The sequence below is a fragment of the Rhodnius prolixus genome, unplaced genomic scaffold (assembly GCF_049639745.1).
Source record: "Rhodnius prolixus isolate KJV_2025 unplaced genomic scaffold, Rpr scaffold_10, whole genome shotgun sequence".
In the NCBI taxonomy this organism is placed as follows: domain Eukaryota; kingdom Metazoa; phylum Arthropoda; class Insecta; order Hemiptera; family Reduviidae; genus Rhodnius; species Rhodnius prolixus.
In genome coordinates, this window is record NW_027411615.1 from 20,663,683 (window position 1) to 20,683,711 (window position 20,029).

At 30.7% G+C, this 20,029-nt stretch overlaps 1 protein-coding gene across 1 annotated transcript; it reads right to left on the reverse strand.

Moving 5' to 3' along the window:
* Positions 1 to 4,135: 4,135 nt before the first annotated feature.
* Positions 4,136 to 15,674, reverse strand: LOC141456701 (pancreatic lipase-related protein 2-like). Its single transcript, XM_074132905.1, has 7 exons — positions 15,505 to 15,674; positions 9,664 to 9,766; positions 8,545 to 8,699; positions 7,228 to 7,473; positions 5,941 to 6,123; positions 5,660 to 5,825; positions 4,136 to 4,989 (listed from the first exon to the last, which is right to left on the reverse strand). The coding sequence occupies exons 1-7, from the start codon at positions 15,557 to 15,559 to the stop codon at positions 4,809 to 4,811; spliced, it is 1,089 nt and encodes a 362-aa protein (XP_073989006.1). The 5' UTR covers positions 15,560 to 15,674; the 3' UTR covers positions 4,136 to 4,808.
* Between the last annotated feature and the right edge of the window lie 4,355 nt (positions 15,675 to 20,029).

Genomic DNA, 20,029 nt, shown 5'->3' on the forward strand with positions numbered 1-20,029 from the left:
AAAGAAGTATTTAACTCAAATGCTTTTTTTTTTGGTGTGTGTATAGTTGATCCAAACACATCATTAAAAGATGATTCCATGATTGTTACACATGTTTAAATTATAATAATTTCCAAATAACAACTAAACTTACTTGTGCCAGTTTTTCTCACAATGATAGATTCCATACTTCCGAGCCATCCATGAACAATGAACTTTGTTGGCAGCTCAATGTTAAATATTTTTTGCAATTCTTCTGATGAATTTTGAAAAGAAAACGGAGTATCATGATCGGGTCCTTCTCTATACAAAATTTGAGAAGAAAAGAAAATACAAAAAAATAAAGTAAAATCGTAATTATCATTTAAATAAAAAATAAAAAAAAATTATTTAGAAGTAACGTTTATTACTTCGAAAAAAGAGTGAATTTTATATCTTCAATGTTTAAAGAATCTTGAGGAATTTCATTTTCACTCTGTGATTGTCTGAGTAATCTTCTCCAGTTAGCACCTGTTAAAGAAAAGACACTGATAATTGTTCTAATCAAGAGAATTTCAATGAATGATTTGGGTTTTTCGTTTCTAGAATTAATCTAGCGAAATAAAAACATTCATTGTATGTAAATTATAACTAAACTGTTTTAATAATTGATGGTTGATACAGAAGTATTTGTTGAAGTTTATTCGGCTGGAAACTATCACTTTGCAAGAAAATCGATTAAAAATGTTTGGAAATTATCAAATTATTCAACTGAAAATTTAGAAGTCTAACATAAATTAGCCTGTCCTTCACAATATGGTGACTAGTCGCCCAATTTAAGGAGTCACACCAGCACTTTCAACTCAAGCTGCCTTAAGAATGTTACCCAAAGAAAAGTAAAATAAAGATCAGAATGTCACAATAGTTTTCCGAGTTTTCGAGAAAATCGCTCAGCTAATTTTCTCTTCACTTGAAATAATAATATGTAAATCTATTAATTTTACCGCATTTTTGAGATTGTAACAGTTCTTGATAAGATATTAGTTTTGAGGAATCTTGAATTTTAGTCAGTTTATAAATAAAAAATGTATAAATACATAAAAAAAATGGGCGTAAAGATTTTATATTTATAAACTGACTAAACTCAAGGTTCTTCAGAAATAATATCTTTTAATTTATTTCTTTCTAAAACCTAATCTTATTTTGAAACCTACGTAAGCTATACAAAGGATGTTTAACACAAAAGATAAAGCAGCATCAGTTCCTGCAGATTTTTAAGTTTCTTTTTTTTTTCAGAGGATTTGCATCGCTTGTAGTTCCTAATATTCTCTGCACAGCAAAGTGAATAACCAGTAATACTATGAAATGTTAAAAAGAAGTAGAGAAAACAGCAAGTATGTTAAAGTGCTGCTATTTTTGTGCAACTGATAAAATTCGTCCGAGACTTACCTTTAGCTTCACTTAATGTAAATAAAATGGTAATAAAAAAGAATTGAAACATACTGAATCAGTTGTAAGCTAGTGCTAAATATGAATAAACAGTAGGAAACAACTTTATATACTTAATGGAATATCAAATTGCATATCAAAGTCTGTAATCACTAAATAAGTAAATTATTTACTTACATATATATGAATGAGAAACCCCACTATAAAGTCTATTGCCTGTATCTCTTGGTTATACCAAATCATATGCAAATCATAACTATTTAGTAGTTATCTTTTACAAAGACTAATAAGTAACCGTAACTATAATCAGCCGTTCGCTACTTCCTTGACACATGGTCATTTTTATCCACATTTTGTCTCTTGGCATTTACATTGTATTTCTGTCACATAGAAAATAAGTTGTTTTTTTTGCCCTCCCGGCTTTCTATCCGGTGTAACTGTCACGTGGTGGCCTAGGGGCAAAGCAGGTACTTTTTACTAAATGCATTTTTTAATGTTTATGCAAATATTTTCACATCCAAACGAACGCCTCTAACACGTTCGTATATCATTCATCTGTTGCACATTCAACACGAATTGGGTAAATATATTTTGCTACAAACCTTTTCGCAAGATCTCTCTTAAAATCTGATATCAATGGACACCAATGCCTGCAGCATCTCTCTACTCCTAGCTTACGGTGAGAAAACTGAATAAATGTAATACCTCTTACTTGGAGTAAGAATTAAGCAGTAAAAGATGAGTTTTTTCTAATAACTTTTAAATTGAGAGATTGTGGCTCAAAGTCTAGTGTAGCCTTCTTAAAATTAGCCTAATCTTTACTGTTTATGGAGATAACATAATTATACTGAATTAAAATAATCTTATCTGGAATCGGATCTCTATAAGGAAGTAAGTAAAGGCTTACGTGGGCCCATTGAACCCTCATGGAAAACAGCTTACTTCAACCCTGAATCATTCAAAAAAACACTGGAACAGAGGCAAGCGAAGACTTCGAAGAGGGTGTCCTGAAGGTACCATCCTTGTCTAGCATGTCGGCCTCCTTATTACCTTCTATACCTTTGTGCCTTGGCACCAAGTTAGCGTTGAGCTTTGGTGGATCGTCGGAGCCTACAGTCCTCTGTGATATTCGTCGACAATCTCCGATCTGATGCAGTACGCTTCCAAAGCTTTTAAGGCGGCTTGCCAGTCAGAGAAGGCCTTTAGTGCCCTTATTGTTCGTATATTGGGCTCAACCTTAAGTAGCGAAGATTTCAGCTTGGGTGAACTCCCCAGAGAATTGGTGGTGTGGACGCCAGCATCCCTTATGTAGTCGCCGATCCCGACACCTGCATTGGTTCTGGGGGTAACTGTTTAATTCATTATCTCATTTCTGCTCGGGCGTCGGAATTTGGTGCAATATCCTCTAAATATAAAGTTATCTCAACAACACCAAACCAAGTACTCTCTTTCTCGCAACAACTACGTTAACAATTCACACTTCAGGGACATTCATTCCTTTTTTTTTAAATAATACTTTGCATAGATCTGAGTTGTTCTTGGGTCATTCAATCTCGAACTTTAATAGCATTAAAGTTAAAACAAAATAAAGGTTTATATTTGTTTTTCGTGTTTAGTAATTCTAACTACAAGTATTTATCACATTGTTTAGTTTAAGTAGCTTTTGACATGTTAATATGAAGGTTGTTATTACACCTGTTAAGATTATTTTACAATTACTTTTGAAGCAAGAGGGCCCAATTTGTTCATTACACTATTCGTTATATTAGTTATCAATTATTTAATAAGTGTAATGTAAAGGTAGCGTTTTTAGAAATCAACTGTTAAGAAAAGTCTTACGATCTGATTATTTTTAGTTACTTTGCCGTTAAATTAAAAATTCATGTTGTGTGAGTTGTTCTTATCATACAGGCAAGACATTCTGTGTTAGGGGTTTGCTAACAAATGGATTAAAACACTATTCAATTTTACAAACAATAGTATTTTGTTATTTAAAAAAAATTATATTAACTTCAGGATAAACTTAGAAATTTGTGTAACTTATTTAAACATTTGTCTTACTAACAGTTAAACCAACAGATCTTCATGCTACGAATAAATAATTCTTTAACTTATTTATCACGACTTATTAATCTTAAATGGTAATCTGTTTGAAGATATTATTTCTTTTTTAAGCACTAGGCAACGAAGCATCATTCAAATAGTTAAGGGGATGGATTCACAGTTTGAAATTAAGATAAAAATATTCGACAGACTGGCCATCTAGAAGCTTTATTTAGGCCAAATTTCAAATATTAATTATGTGGTGAAAACTACGGTTAATGAAACCCTAGTTCAGAAGTCGACAGAGTTATCTCAAGACTCCGGCAATGATATTAAGACAGGCTCTCAGACACTTAGATATTTATTCTCTAATGAACCGACTTAATGAAACCCAGCAATGTTCCACTCTCCTCCATTTATTGTTTATCATGTATTCTTGCCCTATAAGGAATGGAGATATTTCAAAAAACCAATAACGCAAACCAGTAACTTAAGATATTTCAAAATAAAGTATTGCATATTATTGAGAGCATAATGTTTCAAAGTGGATTGGTGAAATTCAATTTTAGCTTCTAAATACCGAAAATCGAGGCAGGATTGTATGCAGACTTCAAGATAGTCTACTCTTTTAAAGTTGAATAACACAGAACGGACAAAAAGCTGGGTTTACTTCAAAAAGCAAGCGTATCAATTAACTATAGTTTTAATTGTAAATTAGTTTGTTATTCATTCTGTATGGAATCATTTGCACTGCATTTTTTTTTGTCTCATAGTTAATACAATTATAACACCTAAATTTGGTTTATTAATACAAAATGATATATAATCTTAATAAATTTAAACTAATTAAGGATTTAAACTCATGAGTTTAGAAATAAACAAGAAAAGTCTCATTCAGCTTTAATCATGGTCTCGTTTTAAAGATGTGCACCATAAGGTATTTTTTAATGCAACAAGAAAATATTTATGAAAAATTTATATCCATTCGATATAAAACAATTTATTTTAATTTTAATACTTTTTTGTTTGTTTAATAACCTAAAAATCTTTTTTGTAAACAAAATTAGATTGTTTTCAGATGTAGTTATTATTATTATTATTATTATTTCAATAGTTGCACAAATAATAAGAAATTCCTGATATATTTGTTTTGCTCCTAATTTCAGTTGAACTTCACATTAAGCAAGGAAAGTTTTTTCACAAACATGATTTCGATTGGTTTTCGTCGACTAGAATAATACTTTCGTAGATTTATATAAATTTCTTCTTTTGGGATGTTTCTCTTCAAAATGATTTCAAGCATAATTTTATACTTTTTTTTTTTTCTATAAATCGCTTTGCTAATTAATGACTAAAATTCACTTTTTGTAATATTCTTTGATAAAGTTACTGTATGGACTGGTTACTGCCAAATTTTTAATAGTTGACTCAACAGAATTATCTTGAGGATTTGCATTGTTGCTATCTCCTGTTGTAATATTTTTGCCCAAAGCGTATGGTCTTTTTGATGCAGTATTCACTAAATAAATCCCAGGCGATCTGAAACACAATGATGTTAAAATTACAGATTAGTAAATTTTGATAAGGTTTAAATTTGTATTTTATCTTTTCTAATTGTTGTTCACCAGCTCTGTTATGCTGATTGTCTCCATTACTTACGCCACTTAGCCATCCATGATTTGCGTAGCGCTAACAAAAGGTCTCACCTATTTTTCAGGCGGGGCTTAACGTCCAACTACCAGTTAGATACCAAGGACGGGGGCAGAAGCATACACTTTGCTATTAAAAATTTTTTCTAACAAAGAAAAAGTAACTACACTATGGGGAAAGAGTGGTTCCTTAACTTAAGCTTATAAATTATCTTAGCATTTGCGCACCAAATAATCTAAAATCAATCCCTTGTTTAGTTCAAACTAAAGGATCTTTCATTGCGCAGTTTCGATAATACAGAAAAATGGATTGATTAAAATGAAGGATTAATTAATATGAGTGAACAGTGTGACAACATTGCATTCAGAAAAAGCTTTTGGTCTTAAAGACTCCTCATAATTTGTATCAAATGGATAAGAATTTTTACACATTTTTTTGACTCTAGCATATTAGAGTGAACTGCAGATTAAAAACAACAGTTAATATAAGTGAAACGTTTGGAGTTAAAGATTTAACTTGTCCTTACAAGATTTCCTTAGTAACAAATCAATTTACTTACCCAGGATCAACATACTCTCCCATTAATTTCAAAGGTTCTTTTGGCTCGCATTTTCCTTCAAGGTAATCTATAAATGATGCACAATTCCAACCCCAAAATCCAACGGAGGTGTTTATTGATTCGGCAAAGTATTCAACAGCTCTGCCATGGTAACAATTAAATCTTCCTTAAAAAACATATATTATAGATATTTATGAGACATTTGTAGAATAAATAACAAATACGTAAAAATTAATTAATTTGCCATTAGATTAATGTTATTCACGCTCAATTTAACTTACCAGATCCTGTACAGCCAGGTTGAAATACTCCTCCATTTACATAAAAGTCTACATGACCACAAGCAATTATTTGTCCTTGGAATAATGCGTTTGTATGGATTACATCAACAAATTGTGCATCTGAAGAATCTAGTCTCTGATGTAGTATATTCGTATAGAACAGTGGTAGAGCTGGATCCAAACCTGTAAAGAATAGCAAAGCGAACCAGTAAATACACAACATACGGAGAGACTGCGAGCAGTAAATATTGTAAAGAATGCAAATGAAACAAAGGTTTGTTTTTTTTGGAATCTCTTTAATAAGCGCAGAGTGGTTGCCATTTCAATACAAATATATTTTATATTTTCAGATTCTGATGTATGAAGAATTTTTTTGCAATTATCTATGAAACGGCCGAAATAAAAATACTGATTAGTTTATATTTTTTACATTAGACAGGAACCTACGGCATCATCTAATCCTGGCCACTTTACTTTGTATCGATATCTATGTTATATACATTCGTCACTCCCCTTGACTCCGTTTTTAAAACTCTCCTTTATCATCACCTGTCCTTATTTCTGACTCTTCTTGAGTGTTCTTCAGCTTCAAAGATTCATGTTTTGTCATTGCAATATACAAGCATATGAGCTCAACTAGATATGTCTTTAAGTAGCAGAAATAAATTTCTAATAACTTTTTTTGTATACAATAAATATATATTTAAGGCGCGTCAATATCTAAGGTTATTAGCGGCCGGAGTTTTTTTTCCAGTGTTATCAAAATATGAGCAATAATTTTTTTCTCTACTGTAACAAAGCAGAGGCTAAATTCTGAAGGTTTAAAACCTGTTACTTTCAAATATTGGATTAAATATTGAATGGCTTTTAAGAGATCTATTATCATATTAAACTAACCAGCTCTTTTGTAACTTATGAGAGCAGCAATTCAACAAAATTACTGATCCTAGTTTTCAGTTTGCTCTTACTACCCTATTAACGTTAAAATGGTTGCTGAAATATAGCTACAGTTCTTTAAACAACTTATGCTTGCAAGAAAATGAGTCTTTATAAACCTTATGAATGATTGTAAATCTGAAAAGGGATCTAAAAGATCTTAAAGATTTTCTAAATGTGAATCCTTTGCCAGCTTAGATTTCTCAAAGTTACATTGCGATCAGCCAAGTGTAGTGAAGTCAAATAATGTTATTTACTTCCACTAATATTTGACCCCAGATTTGTGCTATCTTTTCCTAGAGAGTAGATAAATTTAAGGCAAATTTTGATTAATACTTTTTAAAAACGTACCTGTAATTCTTGGCAATTTAAAGGGCAAATTTTTGGCAATAAAATTGGGCACTTGTCCTCCTAAACTGAAACCAATAACGTGTATGTCCAAGTCATATTTTGACGAAAATTTGAGCGTTTTAATAAAATAGGCTACACATTTTCCAACATATCTTATGTTGTATACAGCAAATCCATAACATGGTTCTTTAGACAAATCTGGGTAATTAACCATCCAAATATTGTAGTTGTTAGAAGTTAGATATTCTGTAACAAATGCATATGGTTAAAATTATCTACTTAAATAAGCTGTTGTCCATATAGATGGGACCTGAAATATTTCCAGTTTTCTCTGATTGTCGTAGGAAACGACTAAAATGGTACTTATATACACTCACATAATACAGTAAATGCAATTAGTTTATTAGTATATTTATATTCACATTTTGGGTACATTAAAATTAAAAAATCTAAGCAAAAAGTTTTAAAAAAGAAGAATCTAGATTATGCAAAATTAAAAAAAAAAATCAATAGGGGCAGTAACGAATGAAGAGATAAACTTTATTTTATTTTTCTTTCATTTCCCTTCATTACATTCACTAAACTACTCATGGAGAGAAGTTAATGCTATCTAGCGGAATGTCGCGTGAACTACACTTTTTTTTAGTGCAATTTGTAACCCTTGACTTCCTTATTTAAAGACAATCTACATTAAAAATTTACTACTGGTCCATCTAAAACAATTTTCAAGAATTAAACAACTTGATAACTAACACTCTTGAGTGCTCGTCAACACGTTTTCTTGCAAAACAAACGTAATTTCTCAGACGAAGATGAAAGGAATCCTGGAAAATGATATACCGTTTGAAAGCCCATTAAATAAGGAAACTTTTATAAAAAGTGCCAGCACTTGGGTCTGATAATTTTCACGTAAGGGCCTAATGAGTTTTCTTAAAAATTTCGATTCTTTTATTTTTCCAGCATTCGGAGGAAGATTGAGGCTGTTTGGAGAATAACTTACGCTTCGAAATGGTATCAATTTTTAGAAAATTTATCTGTCTTTCTAACTGTGTCATCAGAATCGAATTCGGACTAAAACTTTCTGAGTAATAACATTTTTATTGGAAAAAAGTAATGATTTTTTTAAAAAAATTAAAAGAGACGTCACTCAAAAACAGGGGAAAATATGAAGTTGGCCAATACATCATTGAACTCCACTTTAGATGTACTACACACAGTAGGCCTACGGACAATACTTACTGGTTCACCCTGTATATTAACTCTCTTCTAATCGACCGGAATTAAAACTACTTTGCAACTATTGAAATTAAAACTTACCATCTTTTAAATTCTGTAATAGATTTAAATTCATATCGGAATTATATCCATGTATAATAACTTTGCTTTTTAATCTCGGATTGTAGGTTGATGCTGTTAAATTATCTGTCCCATCATCATTGAATACAACAAAAGTTGGTTTGTTACGGTTGATCCTTGAAATTAAATTATAAATTTCTTTAAATTCTAATTGTAGTTGCTTGAAGATAACCAGCATAAGTAATTAACCTATCTTTCATTTTACTAATTAATATAATTATTTATATTTTACTAAATACTAAAAAAGTGTTTAAGTTAGCCTGAGAACTCCCCAAAAATCAATTCTTATCGGAAAACGTTTTAGATAAACGTGATGAGAATTTAAGTGAGTAAATATAAAAAAAAATTGTAAAGAAAAATGTTTCAGCTTTTAAAAATTTTTGTAAGTTGCAAACTGAAAGGTAGTATCTTCTTTTGTGATTAGCGTACATACTCTTTTCTTTCTCCAAGCGAGCAACCCTACACACGATCCTAGAACTGCGCTCCAGTCGAACTCAGTTTCATGTCGAACTCAGTTTCATATCGAACTCAGAACATTGAACAAAGTAGTTTCTGGTCTTAAGCAAAGTTCGTTTAATTGATTGGCACATAAACTTCTCGATTTTAAATGCTGGCAGCTTGGAGATTTTTAATAAATTCTGCTCGTAAATAGAATTGGCTAAAAATCTTACTTTGAGTCGATATATATATTTTTGTGATATCTACTTGTTTCTTGAGATTTACGATCTAACAGTAAAGTATTCTTACTAATATGATACAAATAAATGGTAATTATTTTAGGGGGCAAAATATAATTTTAAAGATTAATAATATTCTTTTCCGGTTTCTTCAAATTTATTTGGTGAAGTTAAGCTTATTAAAAAATTTATTCTTCTAGAGAGCGTTTATTAATTTTATAGCATTGCTTAAAAAAAATGTTTTAGTAATAAAGTGCGATATTTCTGTTTCATGGATTTAGATTTAAATATTTTAATGAAGCACAGAAATTAAGCATTGAGAAAAATTTACGTTTTGAAATTAGTTTATTGGAGTAAAAGATAATCTTGCGTGCGTAAATGCTAGATTTATCTTCATTCTCACCTGTTGTAAAGATACAATCTAACTAGATTGCTGTCACATCGCTCGCCAATTACTAAAGGACAACTTCCAAAATGAATGATCGTTTCATCGCTATGTGGACAATCTGAAATTTGAAAAAATAAATATATTTTAATTAATATTAAATTTGATTTCAATTTTATTATAAGCTTCATATTTAAAAGGCTCTTCGACTCACTGCTGTTTTCAGAATTCTGACATCAAATTTTGAATTATACAGGGTGTCCCAAGCTATATGGATAACGACTTTTTCTCGGAAACTAAGATAGCTAGAAAAAAACTAAAAAATACGTGTTCCCTTAGTTTTTTGTTAGGAATCCAAATTTACTTTGTAAATTTTTTTCGGTGCTTCCAGAAGCGAGATACAGGCACCAACTTCATTTTTTCAAATGGGGAGGTGGGGTTTTTATTTCAGAAATTGATTTTTCTATTTTTTTAAAGAAACTTTTACTCGAAAGGTTTTTTTCTGTGAGCGATATTTTAGAAGTTATGAATGAAAACATGATTCTTATAAGAAATGTCAAAATGATAATATTATAACGGTTTTTTGATTGAATAAGAAGAAAAGTACTATTTTATTATAAATTTTACTCCTCATTAATATTACAGATCATGCTCGAAATGGCCTCCACCATTAGAGATGCATAGACATGCACTTTCCTGCCCCTTACTGCCAAAGAAATAGATTCAGCTTTAACCGACTTACAGGCATCTATTATTCTCTGCTTTAGTTCATCTACAGATGCAATTCCGGCTTGATTCTGATACACCTAGATTTAGAAATGCTTTTAGATAAGCAGAAATAAGAAAAGAAAGAAAAAAAGTTATGAATAATCACCTTGTTTTTCAGGTATCCCCAAAGGAAATAGTCCGTAGGTGTCAAGTCCTGTGAGAGAGGTGGCTACTGAATAGCCCCCGTGTCGATATAACATGCCCATCAAATTGCCTATCGAGATATCTCTTTACATGCCTCATGGTATTATATCGACATGGGGGACGATTCAGTGGCCATCTCGTTCACCGGATTTGACACCTACGGACTATTTCCTTTGGGGATACCTGAAAAACAAGGTGATTATTCATAACTTTTTTCTTTCTTTCCTTATTTCTGCTTATCTAAAAGCATTTCTAAATCTAGGTATCAGAATCAAGCAGGGATTGCATCTGTAGATGAACTAAAGCAGAGAATAATAGATGCCTGTAACTCGGTTAAAGCCGAATGTACTTCTTTGGCAGTAAGGGGCAATTGGCAGGAAAGTGCATGTCTATGCATCTCTAATTGTGGAGGCCATTTCGAGCATGATCTGCAATATTAATGAGGAGTAAAATTTATGATAAAATAGTACTTTTCTTCTTATTCAATCAAAAAACCGTTATAATATTATCATTTTGAAATTTCTTATAAGAATCATGTTTTCATTCATAACTTCTAAAATATCGCTCACAGGAAAAAACCGTTCCAGTAAATTTTTCTTTAAAAAAATAGAGGAATCTATTTCTGAAATAAAAACCGCACCTTCCTATTTGAAAAAATGAAGTTGGTGCCTGTACCTCGCTTCTGGAAGCACCGAAAAAAATTTACGAAGTAAATTTGGATTCCTAACAAAAAACTAAGGGAACACGTATTTTTTAGTTTTTTTTCTAGCTATCTTAGTTTCCGAGAAAAAGTCGTTATCCATATAGCTTGGGACACCCTGTATACCCAAGAAAATCTATAAATTTTATTTTCTCAACACTTCGGGAATGTCATTTTTCAAGATGTAGAAAAACAACGGAAAGACTAGGATAATATTTCCGTAACAAAAAATACTGTTTGGTCAGAAAAATATTCTACAAAAGTAATGCTCTCTACTTGTCTTCTACAAATAAGTTCCTTTATTATTTGAACTTAAATCGTATAATCAACTGATGCGAGTAAAATAAAAATTCTTAGCAATTTCTCGATATTTATGTTTATCTTCTCCCAACTTCTAAAGAAGAGTTATTGAAAATGGGTTACACTTTCGAATTTATGTTTTCACAAAAAGCCAGTTAAAAACAATTTAAAAAAAAAAAAATGGTTTTTATATCGAAAAGGAGTATGTGGTAAATTGAACATCACCAACTTTTATAGATTTTTAATGCAGAAGTACTATTTATCTAAAAAGGAGATAATGTCAGATATAGCACTACATAAGTCCGAAGTATCTGAAGTCAAGTCTAGCAGGTGTGGCCCGTCAAGATCTTTACTTCTCTAAGAGCTCCTTTAATTTTCTTCTAATAGACAATGATTACTCTGAAACACAGTCCTAGAGCCAGCCTCTTGGGCGCCATTGACCTCAGATTTGTAAAAGATGAAATAGTTTTTCTTTGTCAGTTATTGCAGGGTGTATATAACATTCATGATATAAAAACATAATTTAATTAGTTTAAACAGAGTATTTAAAACTACGTACTCTTAACAGTGATCCGTAAAGATGGAATTATCTGATATTATTCAATTCAAAATTGATGGATAGGGCTATTCAGTAAACAATGATGATTAAATTTGTACTTATCACTCTTTTAAATGATAAGTATAAACAGATATTGAAAAACATCGCATGTTATTTGCAACATTATAAGAGTATGTATAAGTATTTTTTAAAAATAATAATAATAAAAACAAGAGATTAGCTCGGTGGTTAGAGTACTGGATTCCCATGCAGAGTCCCTGGTACTGATCCAGCTGCCAACTCTTACATTTCACTTCTTCTGCTTCTTAGTGATGGATGTTGCTTATAACGAAAAAAGTATTGCCTAAAGCTTCCTAGGTGCTTCTTACAGCTCACTATTAGTGATGGATGTTGTTTATGACGAAAAAAGTACTGCCTAAAGCTTCCTAGGAGCTTCTTACTGCTCACTATTAGTGATGGATGTTGTTTATAACGAAAAAAGTACTGCCTAAAGCTTCCTAGGAGCTTCTTACTGCTCACTATTAGTGATGGATGTTGTTTATGACGAAAAAAGTACTGCCTAAAGCTTCCTAGGTGCTTCTTACAGCTCACTATTAGTGATGGATGTTGTTTATGACGAAAAAAGTACTGCCTAAAGCTTCCTAGGAGCTTCTTACTGCTCACTATTAGTGATGGATGTTGTTTATAACGAAAAAAGTACTGACTAAAGAACGGAAATGCACTGAAAAAAGCTCAGGGCGCCAATGATCACAGATGTAGACACGCATAAAATTATTACTGGCCACCAACGCAAAGGAAATCGTGCGGCCAGCGTCGCATCAGACGACGGTATAGGGTTGTCACCAGTGATGATGGCATCCTAAATTTTTAGGAACCGGTTCCATAAAGTCAAGTGATATCTAGGAACCTATTCTTTATTTTCTAAGAGTGAAAACAAATCACTTACCTAGCCTCACTTTGCTTTAAATATACCATTTTTACCACTATAATAGTGTACACTATTGCGACACAGATTACGATGCGGTTGCAATTTTGTACGGCTCCCGACTTAGGCAGCCTACAGTTGCAACTCTGCAGAGTATGGCGCACGATTCAAAACTGAGTCAAGAGAAATTCATTTATTTTTAATAATCGGTTCCCTAAGGTTTCATAATTTTAAAAAACGGTTCGCGCGAACTGTTGCGAACCAGTAGGATGGCATCACTGGTTGTTAAGATGGATTTAGAAGTAAAAGCTAGTGGATTAAAGAAATAAGGTGATCAGAGAGGTGAAAATGTAACTTTTTGAATCGAGATGGTATTATATTACGTTAAAAAAGTACGTTAAGATTATTATGGGTTGTTCTATTGGTAATATAATATGGAGCATTAGTTATTCGGTGAAGAATTTAGGACTATAATAATTGTAGGCGGCAGATATTGGAATACTTGCATTTTCAACTCTGAAAGTTCAAATTAGTTGCAGTACTGCGTGGTACATCCGTATTTCATTAGTTAGTTTTAATAGTCTGTCAAGTATTCGCGCTTGTAACTGATAATGCTTCTTTAGTTCCTGTCGCTTGAGCCTTGTGGGCAGATTCTGTGTTAGTCGCTAACCCAAAGCGCTAGATATTTGATGATAACAGTAAATGGAAGTCAGTTTGATTTAGATAAACTGGTTGGGTTAATAGTGTCTAAATGTAAAAGTTATATTCTGACATTTATTATTATTTATATTTATTTTCTTAACTGGTTGTTCAGAAAGTTTAGACAGAATAGATGAATGCAGAAAACTAGTTTTTATATTTTTTGGTGTGAAAATTTTATGTGTTGGATTGTGCCAACTTAATAGAACAAAACGAAGAATCCAGCATACTTAGTCTAACAAAACGATCGCTCAAATATCTTCCTTGAGCTGGAAATGATGATTATAATCACCTGAATGACTAGAGAATACGTATGTCATTTATTCAAATTTGATTCTATTATCTCAATTTTAACAATTGTCAATATTGTGTTTTGTTCTAAGATAAAGTAAGCGTACATTTAGAAAAAATTTCTGTGACTAAATTGCGTTATAACATAATAATTGAGACATTTGTTAGAAGAAGCTTTTTTTTATAAACTTTTGTTCCAATTTCTGTTTTGTTTTGTTTATATAAGGCGTGGATAATTATAATAAAGCAAAGTTTGGATTTCCACCACTTTCTATTTCCAAATTATCTAATGTCACACAGTAATAATAAAGAAATGTTATTTTACTAAGAAGTGAAGTGGGGCCACTTAACGTATTTCTGTTTTTAAGTAGTTTTATTTATGAGATTTGAAGGAAGAAAAAATTAACGTAATACGAGCAGTTCTGCTGCGAGTATGTAAGGCGCCTGAGTACATAATAAATACTTTTTAGCTTCCCATGTACAATTTAAAATTAAAATTATAAAAAAAATATCCTTATATTAAAATAAAAATTACGCAACTTTAATTTTTTTTTGCCTTCACAAAATTTATTTTATTTTATTGCTTTATTAAAAACCAATAAGATAAACATGTTTAAAATGAATTCTCACAAAAAGTGGACCAAGAAAAAACACCATATAATTAATATGTCTTTTTTTATATTTAAAAAAAAGATAATCCGGGTAATGGTTAAACATTTCCTTTTTGCATTTTATTTACCTGTAAACATTTTTTTGCATTTAGATTATTCGTAATTGTAAAAAAATATCAGTATAAATTAAAACGAATTATAACAAGTTGAATACTTTTAAATAAATAATAAAAAATAAGAGAATGAATTATAAATATGTCCAATTTCAGATATTCATTTTTTATCCCCGGAAATACATGTTTTGGGAACTTTAGCGCGAAAATATTTTCAGAAAAAGTTTTGTGTGAATATGTGAGTACAAATAAGTATTTGTACAACTTAATCGATTATTGGTGCTTTCTCTTTTGTATCGTAAATAAAAAATGTCAGAATAAAAAAAACTACAAAAAAATGAAGAAATAAGCAGTGTAGGTGTTTTATATATATATAAAAATCAAACATATTTTAGCAATCTCAAAAAAGAAGTATCTCTGATGTTGCTAATTCTTTTTAATATACAGCGAGATTTCAAAATTTAAGTTTACATGTCACTTCTACCGAAGTAGACAGATTTGTTTTTACTCAATAATCACATTTGGAGGAGTTTTTCATTTTAAAAATGGATGAATATTATTGAAATAGTCAAGTGTTGAATTCTATTAAATTAATTTACATCTTTTCTCACAATCCACTTAGTTTACTGTATATGTCATTAATTTTGAAACTAACTACGAATATATTTCCAAATTTTTGCATGACATTTAAATTAGGGTCATACATTTAAAGTTTGTAATAGAAAGATGTTTTTAAAATGAATACTTACTGAATATGAAAATTAATGCAACAATAAAAGCTGTTAATGTGGGATATTCACTCATTACTATAAAACTTCACATAACACTAAACAAAAAGAAAATTAAGTTGCTACATGTAATGCTGTGCGCTCAATACTTTCAAATGCAAACTTCTGTTCGTACTTAAATGATAGCGCTAGTATCGTTCATTCGTGCGCTAGTATTAAATCGTTTTGATCTCTGTTGCATTATCAATGGCAATGATTACGAGAGTTATGTTGCAAGATTAGTATTTTTTCCCTGGTGATTATTTCAATGTAGTTATTAAATAAGTATATACGTATATTTAAAATATATTCTATTACTATAGGTGGAGAGTGCAATAATATATCTTTTCTGAAAGAAAAAAATATTTTATTAAAAAATAGAAAGCAACAAATTAAATTATGCACTTGGAGGAAGAATATCAAGAAAGAACAACTGGGATTTTTGCCCGCATTCTTCTCTCGGCCTCTGCACAGTGTTCTCTCATTAATGTCAACATTATCCATCTCCGGACAGTCCGCAATGAGCTCCTTGGCAGAGTTCATATTCGATACCAAACTATTCTTGCCCGAAATGAATTGCATTTTGAGTCTAGTTCAAATTATTGTTAAAATAATTTGAGCTTTTCTTTGAGAGTGTTAAAATGTAGATATTTTCCTTCTGCAATCAAATTTTTCGAATAAACTGGTATCAAACAGCTCTGTTTTCTTTGTTTAATCAGAAGATTAATTTCTTTAAAGGAATTGATGAATATTCTGATTCAAATCGAATCATATGTATATGATTCAAGAAATGTGATATTTATTTACTAAAAGACCAAGATAAAAATAAAAATTTGTTAAATGTGGATGGATTAGTTGAATAGTAATGTATAATACGGGATTCCGCGCCTGCTGTCCGTAGTTTTCCTCAAACTTTTAGTCCTATTAATTTGTCTATTCGACAATTTACCTATTTGACTGCGTAGTATAAGTTTCAGCACTGTCAGGTCAGCAATTGGCAAGGCACATATCGCTGCCGGATCAGTTATGAATATATTAACTAAATCAAAATGTGATAGTTGGGACTCGAGAACGAGGGTACTCAATGCGATTGCTCGAACAGTAATGAATCCAGCACAAGTCTGGAGTCTTTTATTTCTATTATGAAGAATGCTCATTTAATTTTATTAATGTGTCATTCATGTAAATAGTTTATAAATGACACTGTTTGTATAAGGCTTCAGCCTTAATGGCAATTAATAAATAATAATAAAAATAATATTTGATTGAGTACTAAAGATGAAAGAATAAATAGATCAATACATCGTGGTGCCAAAAAAAATTTATTTTGTTTCCATTAAAGAGATTTTTGTTTTCAATCCACTTTAAAAGGCGGTTGATAAGTAATTAGGTAAATAGCTTTGTTATACTGCTCATGTAAAAATTTCTCTGTAATATATATGACATAGGGATCATATTTTTTAAAAGAACATAAACACCTCAGATTGAACCCAAGAAAAAAGAATTATTACAGAATAAAGAATTTTATCATACATCTTACATAAGTTATATACTACGTTATTCGGTGTATGTTCGTAAAACTAATTAGGTATTTAGACAGAAGCTTGACTGCCCTTCTAATTTCCTTATTAAACGGTACGGCTAAAAACTAAAATTAAGTTAAACTGGGCCATACAACATAAAACTATTTTGGTAAATTTAGGTTTCAATGTGGGCAGAACTTGTACCTCTCAACACATGAAAGTCTTCATTAAATACACATTTTGATGGTCGCTTTATTGAGGAAATCTTCTAAAATTTTAAACAGTCGCCAAATGCTCTTGATGGTGTTGGAATAGAGGATGTTTGCATTTTCTTTATAATCTATTATTCTGTATTTATAATATGATTTAAACTGAAAATATACAATATTGTGCAATAAAGATTTAGTATGCAATTTCATTTTAAAGATTTAGTATGCAATTCCATTTTAAAGATTTAGCATGCAATTCCATTTTAAAGATTTAGTATGCAAGTCCATTTTAAAGATTTAGTATGCAAGTCCATTTTAAAGATTTAGTATGCAATTCCATTTTAAAGATTTAGTATGCAAGTCCATTTTAAAGATTTAGTATGCAATTCCATTTTAAAGGTTTAGTATGCCATTACATTTTAAAGATTTAGTATGCAATTCCATTTTAAAGATTTAGTATGCAATTCCATTTTAAAGATTTAGTATGCAATTCCATTTTTTTTTTTTTAGACAAAGCTTAACGTCCAATTATCAATTAGGTGTTGTGTATAGGTACGGAAACACTTACTTCGCTATAAACCTTTTTTCTAACAACCATAAAGTAGCTACAGCCGGGATTGGAACTGTGGATCTCCCACTTACAAATCTACGCTTCTTAACCATGGCATCAACATTCGCCCCTATTTAAAGACATAGTAATAACTTAAATACCACTTGACTATATCTATTATTGAACTTGTCACTCAGTGATTGTTATTTACGAAGTCAAATCCAAAGTAGTTCCTCTTAAATACAAACTTTCGATCAAAAGAAAGTTAATTTCCTTAGAAACTTGGAAGAAGTTTGGATGCTGTGAGGCAAGGAAAAAGACATTTTAAACCATTTTCTAAACAGTCATTTTTTAGATAAAAACTATCCGGTAGGATAACTGATGCTTAAAAACTGCTCGAAAAAGCTTAATGTTGAAAAACAACCCCACTTTGACAATTTTTTCCTGAACCCCTCATACTTAACTTTTTAGTTTTGGTTAAGAAGATTTGTTTCACTTAAAACAGATACCGTCTTCTAAATAAAATAGAGATATTGCCTAGAAAGTATTTTTTAGCTCATAAATAACTCTTCGAAATTAAGATTTTGTTTTATTGGAAATTTGGTTATGATTAACATAATTTCAAATTTTAATTAGTTGTCCCATTGCAATATCAGTTTTGTAGAACCTCGTTTTATCTATTGTATTGTTTTCCATTGTTCTTTATAAGTTTTGTAACCTTTATTGCATTTTAGTCAAACTTTATGATACAATATGAATATTGTATATGATAGTACATTATGATATAGTCTTATTTATTATCATTTGAATGTCCTGCTAAATTCGGCTGCTATGAACTTGAACTTTACAGTTTCATTAAATAAAAAATAATAATAAGTTTGGTATTATTTACTCCTTCAGTATCTTCTTGTCCATCACTTAATTTAATGATATCCTTGAATGTAGGATTCATAATTAGTTTCCATAATAAGTGTTGGCTATTTTAATTTTTTGTAAGTATTGATTTCTTTTTATAACTTTCAGTGGTAACAACATGAGCCTAAATTTACTGCAAATCAAACCGTTAGCTCTCAGAACTTAATATATTTTGTTAATAATTACGATATCTTTCAATTCAAGAAAAGAAGCTATCTAAACCAACTAATTCACTGATATTATTTTCGGCAAAGCTTTTGGCTTTTAGCTCAATAAGTCATTAGCAGTTCATGTTTTAGAGGTACAACATGAAGGTGTTTTCTCCGCCAGGTGGATTTAACATTGGTGACCAGGAATCAATGTTCTCCGTGGCCTCCTTAATATATGTGTCTTGCATTTTATAATATCCTAAAGCTTCTTTCAATCCCCACTTGCTTACCAGTGACTCTGATTAATTATACTTTCTCTTGCTGTCCACAACCTACAGACCGCTAGTTTGTTCCCTGAGGCCTGAAACTACATTTTACAGATCCGATATTGTTAAACCAAAAAGATGTTGGAAAACAATATATATTTTTTATGAACATCTTTTTATTACGAGTAAGTGTTGAGTATTCCAAAATTGTACGGAGTCCTCTTCATCATTAATATTTTGGTTTATTAAGAAATCGACCTTAATGCTGTTTTTTAAAAAAGTTGTTGGGTCTGTAACGAACAACCTTTAGCTATTTGATTGAATTTCTTGGTGGGTATTTTGGTTTTATAAGACGACATCTTTATAGGGGACTTAACCACTCCTTTATTTGTAGAATTTAGGAAGAGGATGAGATTACCCCATTGATTTCTGTTTAACAGGGATGTCTCAAGATCATCTACAAGAAAGCTGTGTTGAAAAATTTAGGATTTTTCCCCCATCCGAATCGTTCACTTGCTCGCATTCGATGTTATCTACAGCAATGAACCATCAATCATTTTTTCAAGCCTTTATTTAATAATATTTGGAAAAACCAAGTTTCATTAAAAAGACAATCCGTTAAATTATCGTAACAACTTGGTAGATTTCTTGAACCACATCTAAGGAGGTTTTGATTTTTCGACCTTAAGTGGTACAAATTATCTTATTTTCTTTTCCTCTTACGCAAAATAATTTAAAACAATCAATATAATTAATTCAATGCTTTTTTGCTTGTTTTTAAATCTCATTTACGATTTTAAGTTTTCCATCGATCTTTAAACTTTTAAATATCAAATTATTTATTCAATTTAAATACTCTAATTTCTCCATTTTTTTTGGACAATAATTGTTCTTT